This window comes from Chrysochloris asiatica, unplaced genomic scaffold (genome assembly GCF_000296735.1).
Source record: "Chrysochloris asiatica unplaced genomic scaffold, ChrAsi1.0 scaffold00011, whole genome shotgun sequence".
NCBI classification, from domain to species: Eukaryota; Metazoa; Chordata; class Mammalia; order Afrosoricida; family Chrysochloridae; genus Chrysochloris; species Chrysochloris asiatica.
The window spans coordinates 34881759-34905049 of NW_006408529.1; the positions used below are offsets into that span (position 1 = coordinate 34881759).

The 23291-nt window shown below is 38.1% G+C and overlaps 1 protein-coding gene across 1 annotated transcript in view; it reads left to right on the forward strand.

Moving 5' to 3' along the window:
• The window catches only part of TNKS (tankyrase, TRF1-interacting ankyrin-related ADP-ribose polymerase), a 278487-nt gene that overhangs the window by 236499 nt on the left and 18697 nt on the right, over positions 1–23291 (forward strand). The window contains exons 18-21 of the mRNA XM_006834485.1: positions 539–727; positions 7430–7667; positions 9670–9752; positions 22292–22412. Coding sequence (XP_006834548.1) covers positions 539–727; positions 7430–7667; positions 9670–9752; positions 22292–22412 — 631 coding nt within the window. The remainder of the gene's footprint in view (positions 1–538; positions 728–7429; positions 7668–9669; positions 9753–22291; positions 22413–23291) is intronic.

A 23291-nucleotide genomic window follows, 5' to 3' on the forward strand; every position in this document is an offset into this window, starting at 1 on the left:
GAAATGCAGAAGGGTCACTTGTGATACAATAGTGAATGATTGTTATCAGGACTGATTGTGAGGGTTGGAAATGTAAAGGTAGACGTTTTGTAGCAAGGAAGGGAGTAATTAACTCTCCAGTCTAGGAGCAGAGGTCTCTAGGATCATCAACGGAGAGGAGCTGAGAGCGGGACCCTATCCAGAGAAGCAGCGAGGCCCAAGATGGAGGCAGAGACGATGACGTGGAGTGATGAAGTGGCTGGGGACATTGGATCCAGAGAGGGAGAGGGACTGTGTGCTGAAGAATGGGGGGTGGGGTGGAGTGTAGGGGACAGGTTTATAGGGTATATCCTTTGGTCGGTTGATGATGCATGGAGGGGAATGGAACCATGGCAATGAAATGATGTACGGTGGAATGAATGTAAAACTAAAGTTCTCCCATGTAAAATATCATATAATTCACAATAAAACATGGGAAAAAAACAAAAAACAGGTATACACATGATAGAGTTTTTCGGGTGATCTCATTCTTAACTTTTTGTATCCTTTTGTTTTTTAGCATGTGGATATAGCAGCATTATTGATAAAATACAACACATGTGTAAATGCAACAGATAAATGGGCATTTACTCCTCTTCATGAAGCAGCCCAAAAAGGAAGGACACAGTTATGTGCCCTGCTCCTAGCACATGGTGCAGACCCAACTATGAAGAACCAAGAAGGTCAGACCCCTTTAGATCTGGCAACAGTAAGTTCTCATTTCAAAAAAATTTTAATATTTTCCATTGTGTTTTCAAAGATGACATTAAATTCTAGGAATTAACAAATTTATCTTTACTCTTGTTGCTAAGTGCCATCAAGTTGGTTCCAACACATAGGTTTACTGAGGAGCAGCTGGGAGTTTGAACTGCCAACCTTGCAGTTACAAGTCCAATGCTTATCCTGGAGTGCCACACCAGGACTACATATTTATATTCACAGTTTAACTTGTATATGACAAAATATAATTTAAAATGCTACCAAGACATGGTTGTATTCTTTAACCATACTTACTCAATCTGTATACCAAACAAATAATCCAAGAAGCTGGTTTAGATAAAGAAGAACTGGCATCACGACTGGAGGAAGACTCTTTAACCACCTGCAATATGCAGATACGACAACCTTGCTTGCTGGAAGCAAAAGGACTTAAAATACTTACTGATGAAGATCAAAGATAACAGCCTTTAGTATGGAATGTACCTCAATGTAAAAGAAAACAAAAATCCTCACCACCGGACCAATAAATAATATGGTAGAGAAAAGATTGAAATTGTCAAAGAGCTCATTTTGCTTATATCCACAGTCAAAACTCATGGAGGCAGCAGTGTAGAAATCAAACAAATGTATTCATTAGGCATGTCTACTGTTCAACACCTCTTTAAAGTGTCCAAGACCAAAGACGATCAGTTTGTCTTGAGGTGTGCCTGACCCAAGCCATGGTTTATTTTCAGTAGCCTCATATGCATGTAAAAAGTGAACCATAATAAAGAAGATTGTAGAAGAATTGATGCATTTAAGTTACTGTGTTGGAGAAGGATATTGATGGTACTGTGGATTGCCAGAAAAACAAACCAATCCAGAATGCTCCTGATAAGCTAGGATGGTGAGACTTCATCTCTCATACTTGGGGTATGTTATCAGGAGGGATCTTTCCCTGGAGAAGGACTTTATACTTGCTAACGAGAAGGATCAGTGAAAAAGAGACCCCCAAAGAGATGGATTGATATAATAGTGGCAGCAGTGGGCGCAAGCGTAACAATTGTGTTGTTGTTGTTGTTGTTAAGTGCCGTCGAGTCGCTTCCGACCCATAGCGACCCTATACAGGGTTTCCGAGGGTGTAAATGTTTACAGGAGTAGAAAGCCTCATCTTTCTCCCGCAGAGCGGCTGGTAGTTTCAAACCGCTGACCAATTGTGAGGATGGTGCAAAGCTGGGCAGTGTTTGGTTCTGTTGTGCATAGTGCTGCTATGAGTGCTGCTATGAGTTGGAACTGACTCAGCGGCACTTAATAGCAATAACCATATTTCTTGAAATTTTTGAAAATCAGGGAATTATTATACAGCCACAGTAATTTTTTCAGCCAGAAATCCTGTTTTCTAAATTACATTCCGTTTGATTCATCTTTACTGAATAACAGACTTTCTCAAAACACTTAATTGTTTAAGATAATAATGATTTATTATTTTCAAGATTCTGTACATTATCAATATGATTCTGAGGCTGGTCCCACCCAGGAGGTTGTATTCAGCTGGCAACCAGTCAGGAACATCTAAGATGGCTTCACTCTTATTCAGAGACCCTTGGCACAAAAGAATGGGACTTCTCATTCTAACCCCGTGTGATGTCTCCATCATTAAGAAGTCTTGCTGGAACTTTATTATGGAGCTCAGACAGGAATTCACATGTCATCACTCACACCACATCTTATTGGCCAAACAAGTTATGAGATCAACGTAGAGTTAGGGATAGTCCATATTTGAAAGGAGAAGCCCCAGAGATTTTGTGGGTAATCTACTACTGTCTGCCCTCTAGCTACAAATTATTTACATTTCTTTTTCTTCAAAATACATTTCCCTCCTCCTTGCAAGATCCCCAATGTCTGTTACAGTTACAGCATCAGGATCAAAGTCTAGACTCTTGCATTCTACATCAAAACTAGATGTAGATGAGATTCCTCAGTGTATTTCCTCAGATGCAGTTGCCTAAATAGAGCTTCTCTCAATGAAAACCCAGTGAACTGAAAGAAGCTCTTTCTTCACACACATCAAAACAACATACAGTGGTGAGACATTCAGGAAAACTGCAAAAGATCAACCATTTCAAAAGGACATATAACAGTCACAAGAGGCAGATAGTTATTACTGATCCATAGCAATTCTGTCCAACCAGGCACATGTTATCAGGGCTGCATGTTTTGGAGTCAGAGAATGACCCTTGATCTCAGTTTTGCTTCCAGGATGTGGTTTACTATAGCTCATGGCTGTGTCCTCCGTTTTCCCCTTTTCTTTCCATAAGAAATGGTCCATATTTACAATTAAGTTGTTTATTTAGCCTGCTCTCTGCTCCTAAATATTTGGTGAAAATCTTGAGACTTGGCTTTCACTTTGATCTACCTCTGTGACTTTTAGTCCAAACTGCTACAATTATTTTATAAAATTTTGAGTATCCTATGTGTCAAGTTGTACACCATTCCATTTAACAGGACCACAACCACAAACCTCTTTGAGACAGATTCTTCTCTACTTTGGATTGCAAGTCAAGTGCTGTGGAATAAATACCCTTAATATTCTTAAACGCTCTCTTATCTAGCTGAGAAAGTTCATAATGCATCATCTTAAAGAGCTTATTAAGGTTTTCAGAGGTCTTAAAAAGAACTAAGGAGCTCTGGTAGCGTAGTGGTTACTAATCGGGCTGCTAATCTCACAGTCAGCAGTTTGAAACTACCAGCTGTTCCGCAGGAGAAAGATGAGGCTTTCTGCTCCCATAAACATTTACAACCTCGGAAACCCTGCACAGGGTCGCTGTGAGTCGGAACTGACTCCATGGCACATAACAACAAACAAGAGATAAAATATCTATGCCTTGATTAGATTTTTACTATGAAAAAGTATTTTATTGGCAGCCCCCCCGATTAGATCTTTCGCCTTACACTGTTGCTTATTGGTGAGTCTGAAAAGGATGAATAATTTTGTTTTCCAAACTAGTAAGTATTTTCTTAAAAGGAGCTAAGCAGTTCCTTTCTTGGTTCATTTCTCTCTTCCTATATGTTATTATAGGCAGATAAAACAAACTGATGGCATATTTTGCATTCTTCCTAGAAAAATATTCTTAGCCAAATTCACAAGTTTATTAAGTACATTTTTTATTTTCCTTGATAATACAGGTGACAGCATTGCCAAATACTCTACACATAAGTCTCCCTTCCTCTAGCATTCAGTAGCAGTTGACTAATTTTCTTCCAGTCTCCATTAGCCATGCCAGTCACCATGCCACCCTTCTTGCCAATAGCCAAAGCCACTTGTGATTGTTACTGCAGCAATTCACTTTCAGTACCAGTTGCTATTTCGCTTCTTTACTGCAGCATATACTATCCCCAAATCATGAAACAGTGTTGATTTATGATCATAATTCTATAGGTTGACTGGGCTCAGGAAGTTCTGTGTGTGCCTTTATCTGGGAACTCAGCTTAGGCTGGAACATCCAGGAATATCCTCGGGCGTCTCTTAATTACTCAGTAATCCAACTCAGACATTTTAACTTGGCAGAGGCTTCTAAGAGAGAAAGTGGAAGTTTCTGGTCCTTAGAAACTTAAAAGCCTCAGACCCATCTGATATATTCTATTGGTCAAACCAGCTCAGGGGTAACCAAGAATCAAAGCAGGACAAAAAGATGCCACCTTTTCATGGGGAGGAGTGGTATGCATATAAGAAGCCTTGGCTGCTAACTACAAAGTCAGCGGTTCAAACCCACCAGCTGCTCTCAGAGAGAACCATGAGGCTGTCTGCTCCCGTAAAAAAGATGTGCAGGCTAAGAAAGACTCAGTGTTATGAGTCAGAGTCGCCTCAGTGGCAGTGGTTTGGGTTTGGTTTTGAAGGGGTATATGTATTCAGAAATGAAAGAATTGGTTGACTATCTCCCACACATTTTAATAGCAGTTACTCCCAATACTTATAAACTGTAATGTTAGTGAATAAACTAGCCAAACTAAAGTACTTGCTTGCTAAAAGTGAAGAGGACTTTGAAGCATTTGCTAAACGAGATCAAATAATACGGCCTTCGGTATGGGTTACAACTTAGTGTAGAGAAAACAAAAATCCTCACAACTAAACCAATAAACAACATCATGATAAATAGAGAAAAGATTGAAATTGTGAAGGATTTCCTTTTACTTGGATCCATAATCAGTGCTAATGAAAGCAGCAGTCAAGAAATCAAACCTCTTAAAATATAAAGTGTTAGAAAACAAAGATTCTTACTCTAAGGACTAAAGTGTACCTGATCCAAAACATGGTATTTTCCAGTCACCTCATAAGCATGTGAAAGCCAGATAATGAATAAGGAAGACCAGGTAAGAATTAATGCATTTGAATTATGGTGTTGGCAAAGAATATTGAACATACCGTGGAATGCCAGAAAACAGACAAATCTGTGTTGGAAGAAGTATAGCCAGAGTGCTCCTTAAAAGCTAGGATGGCCAGACTTTGTCATCCTTCAGACATAATATCAGGAGGGACCAATTCCTGGAAAAAGGACATCATGTTTGGTAAAATAGAGGGTGCTCGAAAAAGAAGACTCCTAACAAGTGTGATTGACACAGTGGCTGTAACAGTGGCCTCAAGCATAACAATAATTGTGTGGATAGCACAGAACTGGGCAGTGTTTTGTTCTGTTGTGCATACGGTCACTACCTAGCAACAAAAACAACAACAACCTATAAAACTTCATCAGATTTGATTTGTGTGTTAAATTATTAAATGTGCACTAACTGAACAAAATTTATTGTAGTTTTTAAAAGTATAAGCAAAGCTTAATAAATATGAAAACTACTGCTCAAGAAGAGTTTATCTCAACATTCTAAAATTTGGGAGGTTTTTTCTGTTTATTTGTGTGTGTTTTTAATAATAGAAATATTTTTTAAATTGGGTAGGTTTTCTAGTTCTATAGAAATTCTTGAGACTCTTTAGGGCTATGGATTGAAAAAGGGAAGAAGAAATCAATAGAATATAGAGAAACACTCACTGGTGTTTTCTACACTCACAAAGTATTTGATCCTTAGTGAAAAAATGAGCTTTTTGCTTTTGTCTGTCTGTATGTATGTTGCAGCATGTGTGTATGCAGTATGTATGTTACATTGCAAACTCTAAAAAATGTGGCACCAACCATCCCTTCCATAGCACACGATACAACTGATTTTGATCATTCATTGCAATAACCACACAGAACTCAAGACACCATAGTGTCAATTAAGGAGTTTATTAGGGAAACTAACAGGTTACAGTGCAGGATCCGAGATGCTCAGTTGTTCCCGTCAGGATAGTCTCTCCCTCAGCCATGTCCACAGACCTCTCTCTACACACTAAATGTTACATAGCTCTTTTAGGGCTGCTGATAAATGCCCACAATGCACACTACTACTCCCTAAGCCTTGCCTGAAGGTATTTGGCTCTAGGTCCATGTGTCAGCAAACTTAGCTACCCCAATTAAGTGCTTGAAGGCACCCCACTCTGTCTGTAGTCACTCAGCTTTACTTGCTCCATGGTCTGGAAAGCTCACTGCCCTGACTCTTGGTTCAGTGCAGGGATCTCAAAGTCTCTCCACTCCTGGCTCTTTGATGGTAGTGAGAGCCTCCCTCCTACTTCTGAGAGGGTTTATTTCATACCCACGGTAGAGTTACGACTTTGTACAATCAAAATTAACTCTTTTAATATCCACAGCTGAATCATATCATCCTGTCAGTATCTTCTTCCATCCTCTCTTAGGAAAAGAGTTGTTTGTTGAGAGCTACAAACACTAAGGAAGGGGCTTTGGTAGTATCGTGAGTTTTGACTTGGGCTACTAACCTCAAGTTTAGCAGTTCAAATCTACCAGCTGCTCCATGCCACAAAGACTAAGGCTTGAAGAGAGATATTAAATAAATTCACTACATCACCTGATTCTAGCCAGCATTCCTTTCATACCTGCAGAATTAACTTTCCCACAATAGTAATTTTTACTGAGCACACTCATGAAATTTTAGATATCTGATTTTAGATATCTGATTTCTAAATTGCCCATGTAGCGCTGTGGGTTAATGCACTGGACTGCAAGGTTGGTGGTTCAAGCTCACCAGCTGCTCCTCAGAAACCCTATATAGGGTAGCTATGAGTCGGAACCGACTCACCAGCACTTAACTAACAACATCAACCCAGTACTCTCTGGAGACAAGTATGTATCTTGTTATGAAGAATCGTCTGTTGGAACTTTAAGCATCTTCATCCATAAGCCAACTTTATTTCAGAGCAAGTCATCAACATGTCAGCAGTTTACGTTAGCTCAGTGTCACACATCTTTCTCTTCACTTGGTCGATTCTGTTCAATTCAACCCTAGCCATCCAAGGGAGGTCAAATGGATACCAGCTGTAAGCCTCAGAGTCCATACACATCTCCCTATACTTAATACCAAATGACCCCTCTCTTTCTCAGCCCTAGGCCCCATGGGCTAGCTTGGTACTATACTCTCAGGAGTCCATGCAACTCCCTAAACTTTAGGCAAGCCAGCCCTTTCTCTCAACCATTTCTTCATTGCTGCATTCTCCCCACTTCCACTCATCAAGTGGACCCAGGGTTCCACAGTTGACTGCAATATACTTGTTCATTTGTTTGTGTGTGCATATATGTGATGTATTTATTTATTATTTATTTGTTTGTAGGCGGATGATATCAGAGCTTTGCTGATAGATGCCATGCCCCCAGAGGCCTTACCTACCTGTTTTAAACCTCAGGCTACTGTAGTGAGTGCCTCTCTGATCTCACCAGCATCCACTCCCTCCTGCCTCTCTGCTGCTAGCAGCATCGATAATCTTACTGGTCCTTTAGCAGAATTGGCAGTAGGAGGAGCATCCAACACAGGGGATGGAGCGGCAGGTACAGAAAGGAAGGAAGGAGAAGGTGAGTATATCCTATGAGAATTTATTTGTGTATATATATGAGGGTAAGTTTAAAAAGTATTGCTGCAAGGGTTCCAGTTTATACACACATAGGTTTATCCCAAACAAAATGTCTAAACATGTCTCTGTGACTAGTGGGTGACTGCAGACAAGTTCTCAGTTATACCATTATCTTAGTCTCATTAGGATTCCTTCAAAAAAAAGGTCTAATTAAAACAGTGACTTCCCAGGGATCTGCTGAGCCCGTTCAATTCAGCTCTAAAGATTAGGGTGGCTGCTTTTAGGGATCCCAAAGGGATCATCTTGACAGATTTTCTCTAGACACAGAATGATCACAAGACTTATGAAAAGGTTTTAGGAAAATTGAAAACTGCTTTGGTGAGCAAAAAGGCCAAGAAAGTTGCACTGAGGAATTTTTTCCCATCACAACAGTTCATTGGCTCATTCTACAAGAGTAGCAGGAACTGTCACATGAGTATTTTTACAACCCTTAGCTTGCCCCTTCAGACTCAAAGAACATTTAAAAAGGAACAAATTTGAGTCCCTCAAGGATACCAAAACTGTTATTTTGACCTGGTATTTATCAAAGAACACAAAATTCTTGGGAAAGGGTTAGATGGGAACACTGCCTTCAGAAGTGTGTAGTCCAAAATGGTAGATATTTCAAGAAACAGTAGCTTCACGTTTTATTATTTTTGTTTAAGAAAGGTTTCTGTGATTTTGTGGCAATATTTTTTACTTACCCTTGTCTATATATATTCATAAAACACTCAATTTTCTCTAATTATTGAGTACCTCATTTTAAAACATTTTGTCTATAAATAAATTTTCATATACTTAACATCTTTTTTTTTCTCTATTTTTTATTGTGAGTGGAAGAGGTTTGCAAAGCAGATCATCAGTTTTACATTCAATAAATCATATGCTTTGCTTCATTACATGTTTGCAATGTAATTCCAACCTCTGTTACTTTAACGATTATATTCTTCCCTGTGTCTCCTACTACCTTAATCTTTCCTCTGCTAACCTCCCTCTTATAGATTGACTGCCCTGCCCTGTCATCATGTTAACATGTGACTACCCCTGACATGTGAATAATCCACCCCCCCTTATACGTATAATCCTCTTATAAGTATTCCTTATAAGATCTTATAAGGAATATTTCATCATATAAAATTTCCAAGTTCCTTTTTGTTAAGTGCCTTTGAGTCAGTTCTGAGTTGTAGTCACCCTGTATAGGGTTTCTGCGGAACAACTGGTGAGTTTGAACTGCCGAATTTGTGGCTCAAACTGACCTTGTGGTCCTGCTCCTCTCCTGCAGTACCACACCAGAAGTCCTTAGCATCTACATTATTATTTGTATATATCCAAATATAGCCATTTTGAGCCATAGTGTCTTATTAAACTATTGAGTGAATCTTATTACTGAAAGTGTATTGGAAGTGGGTGTGAACTGCCACAAGGTCAGCAGTTCACACCCACCAGCTGCTCTTTGGAAACTCTATGCAACATCGCTATGAGTTGGAACTGACTTGACAGCACTTAACAAGAACAACATACCAAATTACCACAAATGTGATGGCTTAAAACTCTCAGAGATTTCCTCTTGCACAGTTCGGGAGTTCAGGCTCCCTGAATCAAGGTGCTGACAGGACCACAGTCCCTAGCAGTTCTCTGTGTGAGGTGCTGCTCTGCTCCGTGTCACTTTGCTGAATGGTCATTTACGGCATGAAAGCTATAATGAGAGTATATTTGTTTTTTTACTGCGATTGCTAAATATTTCATTGAAAGCATTTGATTATGCTCTGTACTGTTAGAATTAGAATATATACTGATTTGAATAAAGCATTCTGTTTTTAACTTCTCAGCCAAATTTGAATTAAATTGAATCCTGTCTACTTTATATATGTAAAATCATCTACATAGCCAAGGGTGCCTTTCAACAGATACTAGAATTTTCCTTAGATCAATAAAATCCTTAATGAATTTTATTTCTGTTTTAGTTGCAGGTCTTGACATGAATATCAGCCAATTCCTAAAAAGCCTTGGTCTTGAACACCTTCGGGATATCTTTGAAACAGAACAGGTAAACGCTCTCATACATGTTTGAGTCTTTTTAAATTAAATGTTATGAGTTATTCATAGCCATTCATTGTTTTATTTTGTTGCTTCTTAACACCTATTTTGAAATCCATCACAAATTCCTAAATAAGTCAGGACCCAATAGCTTCTATTTCTTCCCCAGATTGCGTAACAAATGGATATCTATATTGCTAATTATCTTTTTTAAAATGGTCCGACTCTGTGGATTTTATACATTTAGAAACTTAGACTATAAACCATCTCATATGGTTATTTTGTTTCCAAAATTTTTGTGTATGTATTCATCTCATTTCATTGCCTAGAAATCAGTGAGGAATTCTTGCATCAACTATTTTACAAATTTCCACGAAGAAATTATCTGTTCTATTGGAAAGTAAAGTAAAACTTAGGAAAATATACCTTTTAAAACTGCCCTTTTATAATGTTTCTGTTGCCCATTAGTAGTGAAAAATAATGTTGAACCAAAAATTGACCATAGACTGAAATTGTTATTGTGGTGGTTGTTAAGTGCCCTTGAGACAGTTCCAACTCATAGCAACTCTGTATAGGGTTTCTGGTGAGTTTGAACTGCTGACCTTGCAGTTAGCAGTCCAGTGCTTATCCTGCAGTGCCACACCAGAACACCGCTATTGAGTCTTTCATAGGATGTATATAAATTAGGATTCTATTTGTCATTCTGTTTTTGTTCAGGATAATACGTTTTTAAATTAAAATCGTTGTCATTAAGTACTGTCTACTCGGTTCCAACCCATAGGGACCCTGTATAGGGTTTCCAAGGAGTGGCTGGTTAGCTTGAATTGCCAACCTTGCATTTCAAACGACTTTGCAGTCCAGCGCATTAACCCACAGTGCCACACCAGGACTCCTAACTTCAGATCGTATGGTTTTTATTACTGATGTTTGGTGTCGCCAAGTCAATTCTGACTCATAGTGACCCTGTGTACAATAAATCACTGTCTTGTCCTGTGCTATCCTCACAATAGTTGTTATGGTTGAGCTCCTTGTGGCTGCCACTGTGTCATTCCATATTTTTTGCTCACCCACCAAGCATGATGCCCTTCTCCCGGGACTGGTCCTTCCTGATAACATATCCAAAATATGAGAAATGGAATCTCGACATTCTGTCGTTTAAGAAGCATTCTGGCTGCATGTCTTCCATGTTCTTCTGTCAATTCATGGTGCATTTAATGTTCTTCTCCAATACCATAACTCAGATACATCGATTCTTCTAACTGTCTTCCTTATTCATTACCCAACTTCACATGCATATGAGGCAGTTGAAAATACCGTGGACCCTTAATTCTCAAATTGGTATTTTTACTCTTGAGCATGTTAAAGAGGTCTTTGCAGCAGGTTTGCCTAATGCAGTACATCATTTGATTTCTTGGCTGCTGCTTACATGGGTTGATTGTGGATCCAAGCAAAATGAATCTTTTTTCCATTTATTATGATGTTATTTGTTTGTGTATTTATGAGATTTTTGTTTTCTTTACATTGAGGTGCAGTCATTGAAGGCTGTATGCTTTGATCTTCATCAGTATTTTAAGTCATCTTGGCTTAAACAGTAAGCAGTGTTTCATTATCTGCATATCACAGGTTGTTAAATGAATCTTCCTCTAATCCTGATGCCACATTTATTACTTTGGTCAGCACTAAGTATCAAATGATAGTAAGTTCGTGAATTTAAATGAACCATTATCAATATATGTGGAATCTTAATCAGGAAAAGATCTTTAGAGATCGTTATATCATTTTAACTTAAAATGTATCACATTGTACGCCCCAAATAAAACCTGTTGGTCTTAGAAACTAAAAAACCCAATGCTGTTGAATCGATTCTAACACATCTCCCCTATTTTGCATACTAATGGAATATGTATTCTACAGATTTATTACCTTTTTAGGGTTGCCATTACCAAATTGAACCTATTAAATTGGACTCCTGATGTGGCGCTGTAGGATCAGCACTGGACTGCAAGCCACAAGGTCAGCAGTTCACATCCACCAGTTGTCCTTTGGAAACCCTATACACCGTTGCTATGAGTTGGTACCGACTTGACAGCACTTAACAAGAACAACATACCGAATTACCACAAATGTGATGACTTAAAACTCTCAGAGATTTCCTCTTGCACAGTTCGGGAGTCCAGGCTCCCTGAATCAGGGTGCTGACAGGACCACGGTCCCTAGCAGTTCTCTGTGTGAGGTGCTGCTCTGCTCCGTGTCACTCTGCTTCTAGTGCTTGCACCTTTTGAGCATATGGCCATGCCACTCTAATGTCTGATTCTATCTTCACATGGCCTTCTGTTCGGTTTCTGACTTCTCCTCTGTCTCTTACGAGGAAGGACTCGTGAATTGAACGTACAGCCCACCCAGGTATTCAAAAATGATGCCCTTCTCTTAAGATTTTTAACTTAATTGGAGGCCAGCATTCAGCACTACAACATATATTTATTTGTAAGATGTACTCAACTTATTGTGAATGTACCCTTTCACCCACCTCTACAAAATTGCCTTATTTTAAGACAAGTATGTACCATTTTACACAGTTTCTAATTATTTTATTTGGCCTATTTGTCTCTTTTCTGATTACTTTGTGGGTTTGCAATTTAGTTGGGAGTAATTATAAGCCCCAGGTTTTTTCCATCAGTTATACTGTTAAGATTTTATTCTTCCTTCCCCTTTTTTTAACCTAAATGAGTTACTTTATGTTGTTTATTATTTTAGATCACCTTTAATGCTTTTAGTGGTGAAAAAGGCTGAGTAAATAGCACTGAACTAAAAGTAGACCTTGATTCTAATTATTTTCTCCTTATTACTAGCTGCATAACTTCAGGTAAGACATTTAGCCTATCATTTCTCTTACGTGTGGCACCAGGGATTAATGCACTGGACTGCAAGGTCACTTTGAAATACAAGGTTGGCAGTTCAAGTTCACCAGCTGCTCCTTGGAAACTCTTATGAAGGGTCACTATGGGTCGGAACCGACTTAATGGCACTTAACTACAACAACAACATTTAATATAGCAATACCAACATTTAATATAAGTAATACATGCAAATGTTCAGCTAGTTAAAATTCCCAGTCATACTGTGCTGTTTGTCAGCTTTAATGAAGTATCAGACTTAGGCTCTGTCTGCCGGGCAGGACTGCTGTAATAATTTTCCTTTCTTTTAAACTTCACCTGTGAGTTATTCACACTTTAGTTTAGAGATTTCTTACGAAAATGTCTTAAACAGTAAGAAACCTTTTTCCTATTCCCTCCCCCAAAATATTAAAGCTGTTTAAAAAATATCCTCTGCTATAGTCATATTCCAATCATACCCCTTTCACCCTAATCATATTCACAGTTTTTGTGAAATTTCAAACATATCTTGATTTAATAAGCCAAAAACTCTAATTCAAACAATTAACTTCAATTAGCCAACGTTCTACAATGAACTTCAGGTTTTACACTGTTTGGTGGGCATAGATAAGTTTTCATAATAATAATTTATGTTTTATTTCTGCTTTCATACCTCATGTTGTATATTCTATTTGCCACTAATTGATTTTTTGTGGGGTGTTTTTCTCACTGTATTGATTTTAGTAGTTTAGTTTTATACTCTGTCCTTTTGACAGCTCTTGCTGGTTTTATCAGTTTTATTGTTATCTCTTTCTCTACAGTTTTGTTCTCAGTGAATGGTTCCATTGATTTTCTTTTTGCCAGAATAATTTCTATATCCTTCTCTTGACCAATATTTTGACGGTGCCATTTACTGTGCATTACCTAGCATAGTTCCTTTCTTCTGGACAAACAGCAGTATCTTTCTCTGTACTGAATTACATTGGACTGGCTTCTGATCCAGTCCTTAAGCAGCCAATTTTATATTAATTTCTATTGCAATTCTATTTGACTAGCCTTCAGTCACACAGGAATTAATTTGGTAGCCTTTTTCATATCCTTTCATATCCTTTGAATTTTCTCCCATCAACTTTCTGTTATGTGGCTAGTAATATTATGCGATGATGATCAGGATATTGGTGTAGGTGAGAAAGAGTGAGAGGTAAATGCACTGTACCCATCTACTTATCTTAAGCCAGGGAGTCATTTTGTTTCATGTGATGCTTTAGTGCCTAATGCCTTATTGCTTCTGTGCCTGTTCATGGATTTTTCTCTTCCGATGTGATGAAGAAGATAGGTACTTATTTCTGACCCAAAAAAAACTTCTTTCAGCTCATCATAGTCACTTATCATTCACAGGTATTCTGTCAGATGTCTCTTTAGCTAAATTGTCTTCTTTGACATATATACTCTTAATTTCTATATTATTATGCCAATATATCCTTTGTACTTCATTAAATATGGTACTACTTTCCTTATTGGGCACTTTTTATATGAGCAATGCAGATTTAAGTTACATTGAAATTCCCGGAATGTAAATGTTGTGACTTAGAAAGCTACTTGTGGACATATTTATCATCTTCCTATATATTTTCATGGAAAGTAACCCAATAAATTTGAGTTTGATTTCAAGTTCTTGACAATAAGGGCACAGTCTGTACTTCAGTAAATTTATTGTGAATATGATTATAAAGTTAGTTCTAATTGCTGTTACTCCAGCCTGAAACGTTTTAAACCTAAGCAAAAGAAAGATCTTTTTCATTAAAACTCTTGATTTACTCTTTCCACTTCAGGTAAAATCAACGACTTATAGAACCAAAGAGGTTGCTCTCCTAGAAATAACATTTACTTTACGTGCAAGAGAATTTTAGTGATAACATGGATAAATAACCTTTACTCTGATGATTATATATATTATTTTTAATTTCATTGTATGCTAAATTTAGTCAGCACTAATTCGACAGCACTTAACAGCAACAAATATAAATACTTGTCTCACAAAATGTGATTTCCTGAGTCTAGCTAAGTCAAGGTTTTAATATTTTTGTAAGTTTATTTAAGAAAAATATTCCTGGCACTTTACTTATTGTTAGGTGACGTACACTCGGTACTGCCTTATAGAGAAACCCTGTGTACAGCAGAATGAATACATTGCCTGGTTCTTTGCCTGTCTCACAGTCATTGCTATGCTTGAGGCCACTGCTCCTGCCACTGTCTCGTTGGGGGTCTTCCTTTGTTTCGCTGATCACTTTGCCAAGCATGATGTCCTTCTCCAGGGACTGGTTCCTCCTGATGATACATCTGAACTATGAGAAACAAAGTCTGGCTATCCTGGCTTCTAACAGGCATCCTGGCTGTACTTCTTCCAACATAGATTTATTTGTTCTTCTGACAGTCCATGGTACTTTTGATATTCTCTTCCAACACCATTACTCAAATAAATCAATTCTTCTATAGTCTTTGTTATTCACTATTCAAATTTCACATACATATGAGGTTACTGAAAATAACCTTTTGTCAGATGTACCTTCGTCCTAAAACTGATGTCTTTGCTCCTGAAAACTGTAAAGAGGTCTGTGCAGCAGATTTGCCTAATGCAATATATCGCTTAATTTCTCGACTACTGCTTCTGTGACATCTTTGACAACTTCAATCTTTTCTCCATTTATCTTGATGTTATTTATTGGTCTAGGATTTTTGTTTTCTTTACACGGAGGTGCAACCTATACCAAAGGATGTGATCTTTGCTCTTCGTCAGTGAGTAGTTTTGCTTTCAGCAAGCAAGATTGTATCATCTGCATATAGCAGGTTCTTAATGAGTATTCCTGCCATGTTCTTCATCATATGATCCATATAATCCAGTTTTTTCAGGTTATTTGATCAGCATACAGATTGAATAAGTATGGTGAAAGAATATAACACTGGCGCACACCTTTCCTACTTTTTAAATCATTCAGTGTCCCCTTGTTCTGTTCAAACAACTGCCTCTTGGTTTATGTATAGGTTCTTCATGAGCATAATTAAATGTTGTAGAATCCTCATTCTCTGCAATGTTCTCTGCTTTCATCCAAGGTCCATCTGACATAAACAGTGATACCCTTCTTTCCACGTCCTCGTCTGAATCTAAATTGAACCTTTGGTAGTTCCCTGTCAATGTGCTGTTACAGCTGGTTTTGGATGAATCTTTAGAAAAAATTTATTTGCATGCGATACTAATGATGTTGTCTGATAATTTCCACATTCCATTGGGTCACCTCTCTTTGGAATGTGCACAAATACGGATCTCTCCCAGTCAGTTGACCAGGTTGCTGTCTTCCAAATTTCTTGGCATAATTGAGTGAGTACTTCCAGTGCTGCATCAATTTGTTGAAAGACTTCAATTAATATTCCATCAATTTCCAGTGCCTTGTTTTTGGCCAATGCCTTCAGTGTTACCTTGGACTTCTTCCTTCAGTATTATTGGCTCTTGATCCTGTGGTACCTCTTGAAATGATTGAATATTGACCATTTCTTTTTGATAGTGTCTCTGTGGTATTTCCTCTATTTTCTTTTGATGATTTCTGCATCATTTAATATTTTGCCCATATTATTAAGTGCTATCAAGTTGGTTCTGACTCAGAGCAACCCTGTGTATGATTTCTGAGGAGAAGCATCTGGTGGGTTTAAAGCCCAGTGCTTATCCTACGGTGCCACACCAGGAGTCCATTTTGGCTATAGAATCCTTCAGTAGTTCAAGTTGAGGCTTGAATTTTTTCTTTAGTTCTTTCAGCTTGAGAAATATTGAGCATGTTCTCCACCCTCCCACCACCAAAAACCCAGGTCTTTGCAGCTTTCATTATAATATTTGACTTTCTCTTCTTGAGCTGCCCTTTGAAATTTTATGTTCAGCTCTTTTGCCTCCTCATTTCTCCCATTTGCTATAGCATCTGTGTGCTGGAGAACAAGTTTTAGTGTTGCCATCCATTTTTATCTTTTCCTTCTTTCTTGTCTTCTTAATGACCTTTTCCTTTCTTCCTATATGATGTTTTTGATGTCATCCCACAACTCCTCCGGTCTTCAGTCATTAGTGTCTAATATAACAAATCTGTTCTTGAGCTGATTCTAAATTCTGGAGGGATATGTTCAAGGTCATATTTTGACTCTCATGGACTTGTTTTAATTTTCTTCAGCTTCAGCCTAAACTTGTATATTAGCAATTGATGTTTCAGTTCCAGTCTGCCTCTGGCCTTGTTTTGGTTGATGTGCAGCTTTTTCAGCTTCTCTTTCCATAGCTGTGTGGTCAGTTTGATTTCTGCATATTCTATCTATGTATAGTCATCTTTTCTGTTGTCTAAAAAGTGTATTTACAGTGAGTATGTCATTGGTCTTATAAAATTCCATCATGTGATCTCCAGCATAAATTTGACCACCAAGGCCATATTTTCCAGCTACTGATGCTTATTTGTGTCCAATTGCCAGTAATTGTCAGTACATCTTCATGGCATGTTTGATCAGTTTCAGACTGAAGAAGTTGGTAGAGTTCTTCAATTTCATCATCACTGGCTTTAGTGGTTCATGTGTAAGTTTGAATAATAGTGGTATTAACTGGTCTTCCTTATAGGCATATGGGTATTATTCTATCACAGATAGCATTATACTTCAAGATAAATCTTGAAATGTTCTTTCTGATATTGAATGCAACTCCATTTCTCAATTTGTCATTTCCAGCTTATTAAACCATATGATTGTCAGATTCAAAATGGCCAATACCAGTCCATTACAGTTCACTAATGCCTAGGATATCGATGTTTATGCATTTCATTTCATTTTTGACAACTTTCAATTTTCCTAGATTCATAACTTCACACATTCCGTGTTCTGATTATTATTGGATGTCTGCAGCTGCTTCTCCTCATTTTGAGTTGTGCCCCAGCAGCAAATGAAGCTTACCCCATTCACGTCATCATAGTCAACTCTACTTTGAAGAGGCAGCTATTCCCCAGTCGTATAGCTCATCTTCTGGCACTTTGCCATCATATTTTAATATTCTATATTCTTTTGCTGTCTGACTGTGTTCCACTGCTATTCATAAGGTTTTCAGTGGCTTACTATTTGGAAGTAGTCCAGCTTTCCTTCTTTCTAGTGTGTCTTAGTCTGGAAGCACAGCTGAAACCTGTATACCCTGGGTGACCCTACTGGTATTTAAAATACCAGTGGCATTACTTCCAGAATCACATCAACACACAACCCACCACAGCTTGACAGACTAACAGACAGCTTATAGGACTATCTATAAGCAGCCCTGGTGTATCACTATAGGATAAGTACTGGACTGCTAGCTGCAAGGTCAATGGATTAAGCCCACCAACTGCTCCTGATAAACTCTATGCAAAGTCAGTATGAGTCCAAAACAACTTGATGGCCCTTAGCAATAACATGCTTTTAACCATTTTGTACATTGTTGTTAAGTACCGTTAAGTCAATTCCAACTCATATGGACCTTGTATTGGATTTCCAAGGAGCAGTAATGGGTTTGAACCACTGACCGTGCAGTTGGTAGTTCAGTTTTTATCCTACAGCGCCGTATAAGGACTCCAGTGTGAATTCTAGTATTTAGAGTTTCCAAAATGTTCTCTAGTGCATGTTGTTGTTGTTAAGTGCCATCAAGTCGGTTCTGACTCATAGGGATCATATATAGGGTTTCCGAGGAGCAGCTGGTAGACTTGAACTGCCAGCCTGGTAGTTCGCAGTCCAGTGTTGATCCTACGTAGCCCATCCATGAGTTCTCTCTAGTACTTAGCATTCCCTAAATGTTCTGTAGTCTCTAAACACCCTCTTCTCCTTCTTCTGCCTGATTAACACTTTTATCTTCTCAACTGAAAGGTTTCTCTTTCTGGGAACCTTTCCTGATGTCCTTCTTGTTCCTTCCTCCTTAGCACTACTTGCATCCCAACTAAATTCTCATAGGAATTCCCCTAAAACAGTTATCATCCTTCATCATAATATGTGTTTACTTGTTATCTTCTTGGTAGAAGAAACAGCATGAACTTGGATAGTAGTATTCTTATCCTCTTCCAGGTTCTATCTTTTTATTATCTGTTACATGGAACAATTATTTAGCTTTGTGAGCTATAATGGGTTGTTTTCAGATTTAAATGAAATGTTTAATTAGTTAATTAAAAAAATAATTTATCTAGCATATGAAAGATGTCTAAGCAGTTTTTGTATGACTGAACACATCAACATATAGCTAAATTTCTTATTCATGGCATTTAAAGTTTTCCCATGACCGGTGTCTGCTGATTATGAGAACAAATTTTGTAGCATGTAATTGAAAACAGTACAATTCCATGTTTAATGACTTTTGCTTTCTAGTCATCCTTTTAAAGAAATGTAATCAGGGGAATGACAGGAGTGTTACACATCTCATTTCTTCTGTGTCCTACCATCATGACTTTTCGCAGCTTCATTTTCCTCATAAGATCATTAATAGTACCTCAGGGGTCTTTATGATTGTTAAATAGGGTATTGATTTTAATAAGGTGCTTTGTACTGTATTCTGAACATAACCCATTCCCATCAAGTGAGTTCCTTCTCAGAGCGACCCTGTAGGACATAGTAGAACTGCCCCCATAGAATTTCCAAAGCTATCATCTTTACAAGAAATACATTGCCAGCTCTTTCTTCCATGGAGAGGCTGGTGGATCCCATGTGGTTAGCAGACAAGCACTTAACCAGAGCGCACTATCAGGGCTCCTTTGATTGGTATTCAGTAAGTGCATAACAAAAATGGATAGATGGGTGAATTAATGAGTGGATGGGTGAAATTGCAAGAATATCTGCTTTTAGTCAGTTATAGATAGTAAAGTTAGACAAGTTCCCTTTTGGTTTTTCACAGAATACTCGTTCCAAATGTTGATAGTTCTTGAGCCCTTCAGTCCGCCAATATAATCAAATATTTTCTTTTTTCCCATGATTACTTGTATTTATTCTTTCTATGGGACTATAATCACCGAATTGGATAAATACTAAGATAGCATTTGTATTAGTAATCTGTTGCTGCAGAACAAATCACAAACATTTATTATCTATTATTATCTCAGTCAAACTGTCAACTAGGGCTGCAGTCTCATTTGAAGATCTGGTTAGAAGGGACAGGGATCCACTTCCAACCTCACTCACATTTTTCTTGGCAGGTCTTGGTATCCTTTACCATGTGACCTCTCCACAGGATGACTTCATACATGAGTATGACTTGTCTATTGCTGTGTAACAAACTGCCTCAAACGTAGCACTCAAAGCACCACACAGTTATTGGCTTACATACAGTTTTTAGGGTCCAGAGTTTGGGCACATGTTAGTTGTGTCCTCTGCTTTAGGGTTTTTCACAAGGCTGCATTCAAGGTGCCAGCCAGGGCTGGTGTCTCATCTGAAGGTTCAGTTGAGGAAAGATCTTCTTCCTAGCTCACACAGTTGCTGTCAGGATCCAGTTTTGTATGGACTGTTGGACTAAAAGCCTCTGTTCATTGCCATGTGGCCCTTTCTAGCATGGCAGCCAGCAAGGGAGAGAGAATTATCTGCCCATCAGTGTCCCAGGTTTTAATCACGTAGTCGCTTTATTAAAACCATGTTACTGGGTCAGCCCACACTCAAGGGGGGAAGATATTATACAAGGGCAAGAATTATCAAGAGATGGGTATCATTGAGTCATCTTGCCACATGTGGCAGCTGGCTTCCCCAGAGTGAGAAATTCAAGAAAGAATGAGTGCCCAAGATAGTAGCCACAATCTTTTTTATCATCAATATAAGAAGTAATTTCTAATCCCTTATGAAGTCAGTAGGTCATGTAGTCCACTCTCAGGGGAAAGGGGATTACCAGACATGAATACCAGGAGGTAGTGGCGGGGGGGGGGGGGGTCACTGAGGACCATCCTACGGGCAGTTTTCCACAGCAGATATGAGGCCTATTCTTAATCTTGCTTCCTATACTAAATAACTTGGTAACAATCTATATGGAGTTTTTTGTAGTTTGGTTCAGTTATGGTGTGGTTGCTTTGTTTTCATTAACAACACAGGTGAAAAATCCTGTTAAAGTGTTAAGCTCTTTGTACCTAAGCTTAGAATATTTAAAAGAAGAAAAAAATAAGACAATAATAATGTAATGTCTTCTATACATGATTTCTAAATTGCATTAAAATCACTTCTAGCTAAAAATGTAAAGGCTCCTATTATTGTGTGAATGATTTAGTATCAAAGATGGGCATTTCAGAACTATTGCCTTTAAAAGCTCTGCTAAAAACTTCCTTTGAGTAATTGGACATGAATTGCCCATTTTGTGCAGTGGACCAATTATTTCTTAAATGAATGCTTAGAATCAGTATCATAAATTATTTCCAAAGAATGAGTGATGGATTCTTATTGTATGATCAGACTCATTGAATGATACTGCATTCAGAGCTTCAAATTTGTCAGTTTGTAAAATGTAATGTTACAAATATAGAGATAGGAAAAGTTACATAGATAATGAAACTGTCTAGTTGGATAGAGGTTGAGATTTCCAAGGAAAAATAAATCTAAGGAAAATCTTTTGGATTTCTGACCCAAAATCTTTTGGATTTCTGACCCACATCTTCTGGGCCAGAAAAATTGCATGTTCAGTCCTCAGAGTTCCTAATTCTGCCACTGGGTGGTAGTAGAGTCACAATCACTTCTAGCCCAAGGAAGAATTTGATAATTTTCAGTCATGTTGGTAGTCAACTAATCATCTCATCTCCAGGGATTAATCAAAAATTAAATACCACTATTGTGTACAAAAATAGAATGGAAAAGAACATTATAAGGCAGTTTAAAAACCATTTTGTCAATTTTCTTCCCCAAATTAGAATTGTTCGTATAACTTCTCTATAAAATAGTCTATAACCAAAATTTATACTGATGTAAATCTCACAGCTTTGTAATCCAGCCTGTTTCATGTTTGAATATTGTTTAGCCCTGGGAAGTTTTTCCTTTATCTAAAGTCTGCTTGCCTAAAACTGCTCACTTCTTTTACTACATTCTTATGGTATTAAACATCTCTTGCTTTCCCCCACCATTTCTCTCTGCTGCCTCCTGCACCCGGAGCTCTGCTGTTTCCTGTGGTTCCCATTTGTAAGCTACAGGTTGTTCCTTCTTAAGACATGAAACAGATAGAAGATTTGTTGTTGTTGTTGTTTTTGTTGTTGTTATGTGCCGTGGAGTCGATTCTGACTCATAGCAACCTTGTACAGGGTTTCCAAGGCTGTACATCTTTACGGGAGCAGAAAGTCTCATCTTTCTCCCGTGGAACAGCTGGTAGTTTCGAACTGCTGACCTTGCGGTTTGCAGCCCGATTTGTAACCACTACACTACCAGAGCTCCTTAGATAGAAGACAATCTGATTAAACAATGAAAAGGAAATGGGAAATATAGCCATAATCTTATATATATATATATATATATAGTATTGTTTCTCATTTTTAATTCTTCACTGACTACCAGAAAAATAAGGAACATTTCAAGTGACTAGAAAACTGCTGAGCTTACCAAGACAACTGTAAGAAGATTCCTAATTCGAAAGAAATCAGAACGTTGTAGGCAGATGGAAGATCTTTTGTCCTAAAGATTTGTTTTTTTTTTCCAGATCACACTAGATGTTTTGGCTGATATGGGTCATGAAGAGTTGAAAGAAATAGGCATCAATGCATATGGACACCGCCACAAATTAATCAAAGGAGTGGAAAGACTGTTAGGTGGACAACAAGGTAAGTTACACGTATAGTTCAGAAATGAAGTGAAGGATCAGGACCCCAGAACCCATGCACTTATCATCCATCAGACATCAGTCTCCATCCAGTTGCTCAGTCCAGAAGTCTAAATGTCATTTTTCTTTCTCCTTCCATTCTTTATATCCAAAATATCTCTGCAATCTCTTTACCTCTGTCCTTTCTTATCACTACCACCCTAAACTTAGCCACTATCATCTCTCTTCTGGGCCCTCACACTATTTTCCATCTATCTCCACCTCATCTTTGCCTCACTCCAGTATATTCTCTACACTGTAACCAGAGAACTCTTAAAAAGGCATATATAGTATGGCACTATGGGTTAATGCACTGAACCGCAAAATCAGTTTAAACTGCAAGGTCAGCGGTTCATGCTCACTAGCCTCTTCCTGGAAACCCTATACAGGGTCGCTATCATACCACTGTATAAAAACTTTCAATAGAATAAAATCGGACATTCATAAACATGGCTATTCATGATCTGACCTTTCTTTCTTATCTCATCTTGAACCTTTCTCCCTCCCTCACAAGTCTCAGCTAAATTTTTTCCATTGTATTTTCCTCTTATAAGACTCTTATCTTTCTCCTTTGTCTGCCTTTATCATTTCACTCTTTGCTGAAATTGTTTCACTCTAGGATAGCAAAGACCAGTCAGAGCTAATTAAATTGCGTAAGTAACATGACCACCACTCATCTGTTAGTTTGTCATACTGTGGTGGCTTGTGAGTTGCTGTGATTCTGATAGCTATGCCATAGGTATTTAAATACCAGCAGGATCATCCATGGTGTACAGGTTTCAGATGTATTCATTCACCATATTTACTCAACTTGTGTGCTGAGCAAATAATCTAAGAAGCT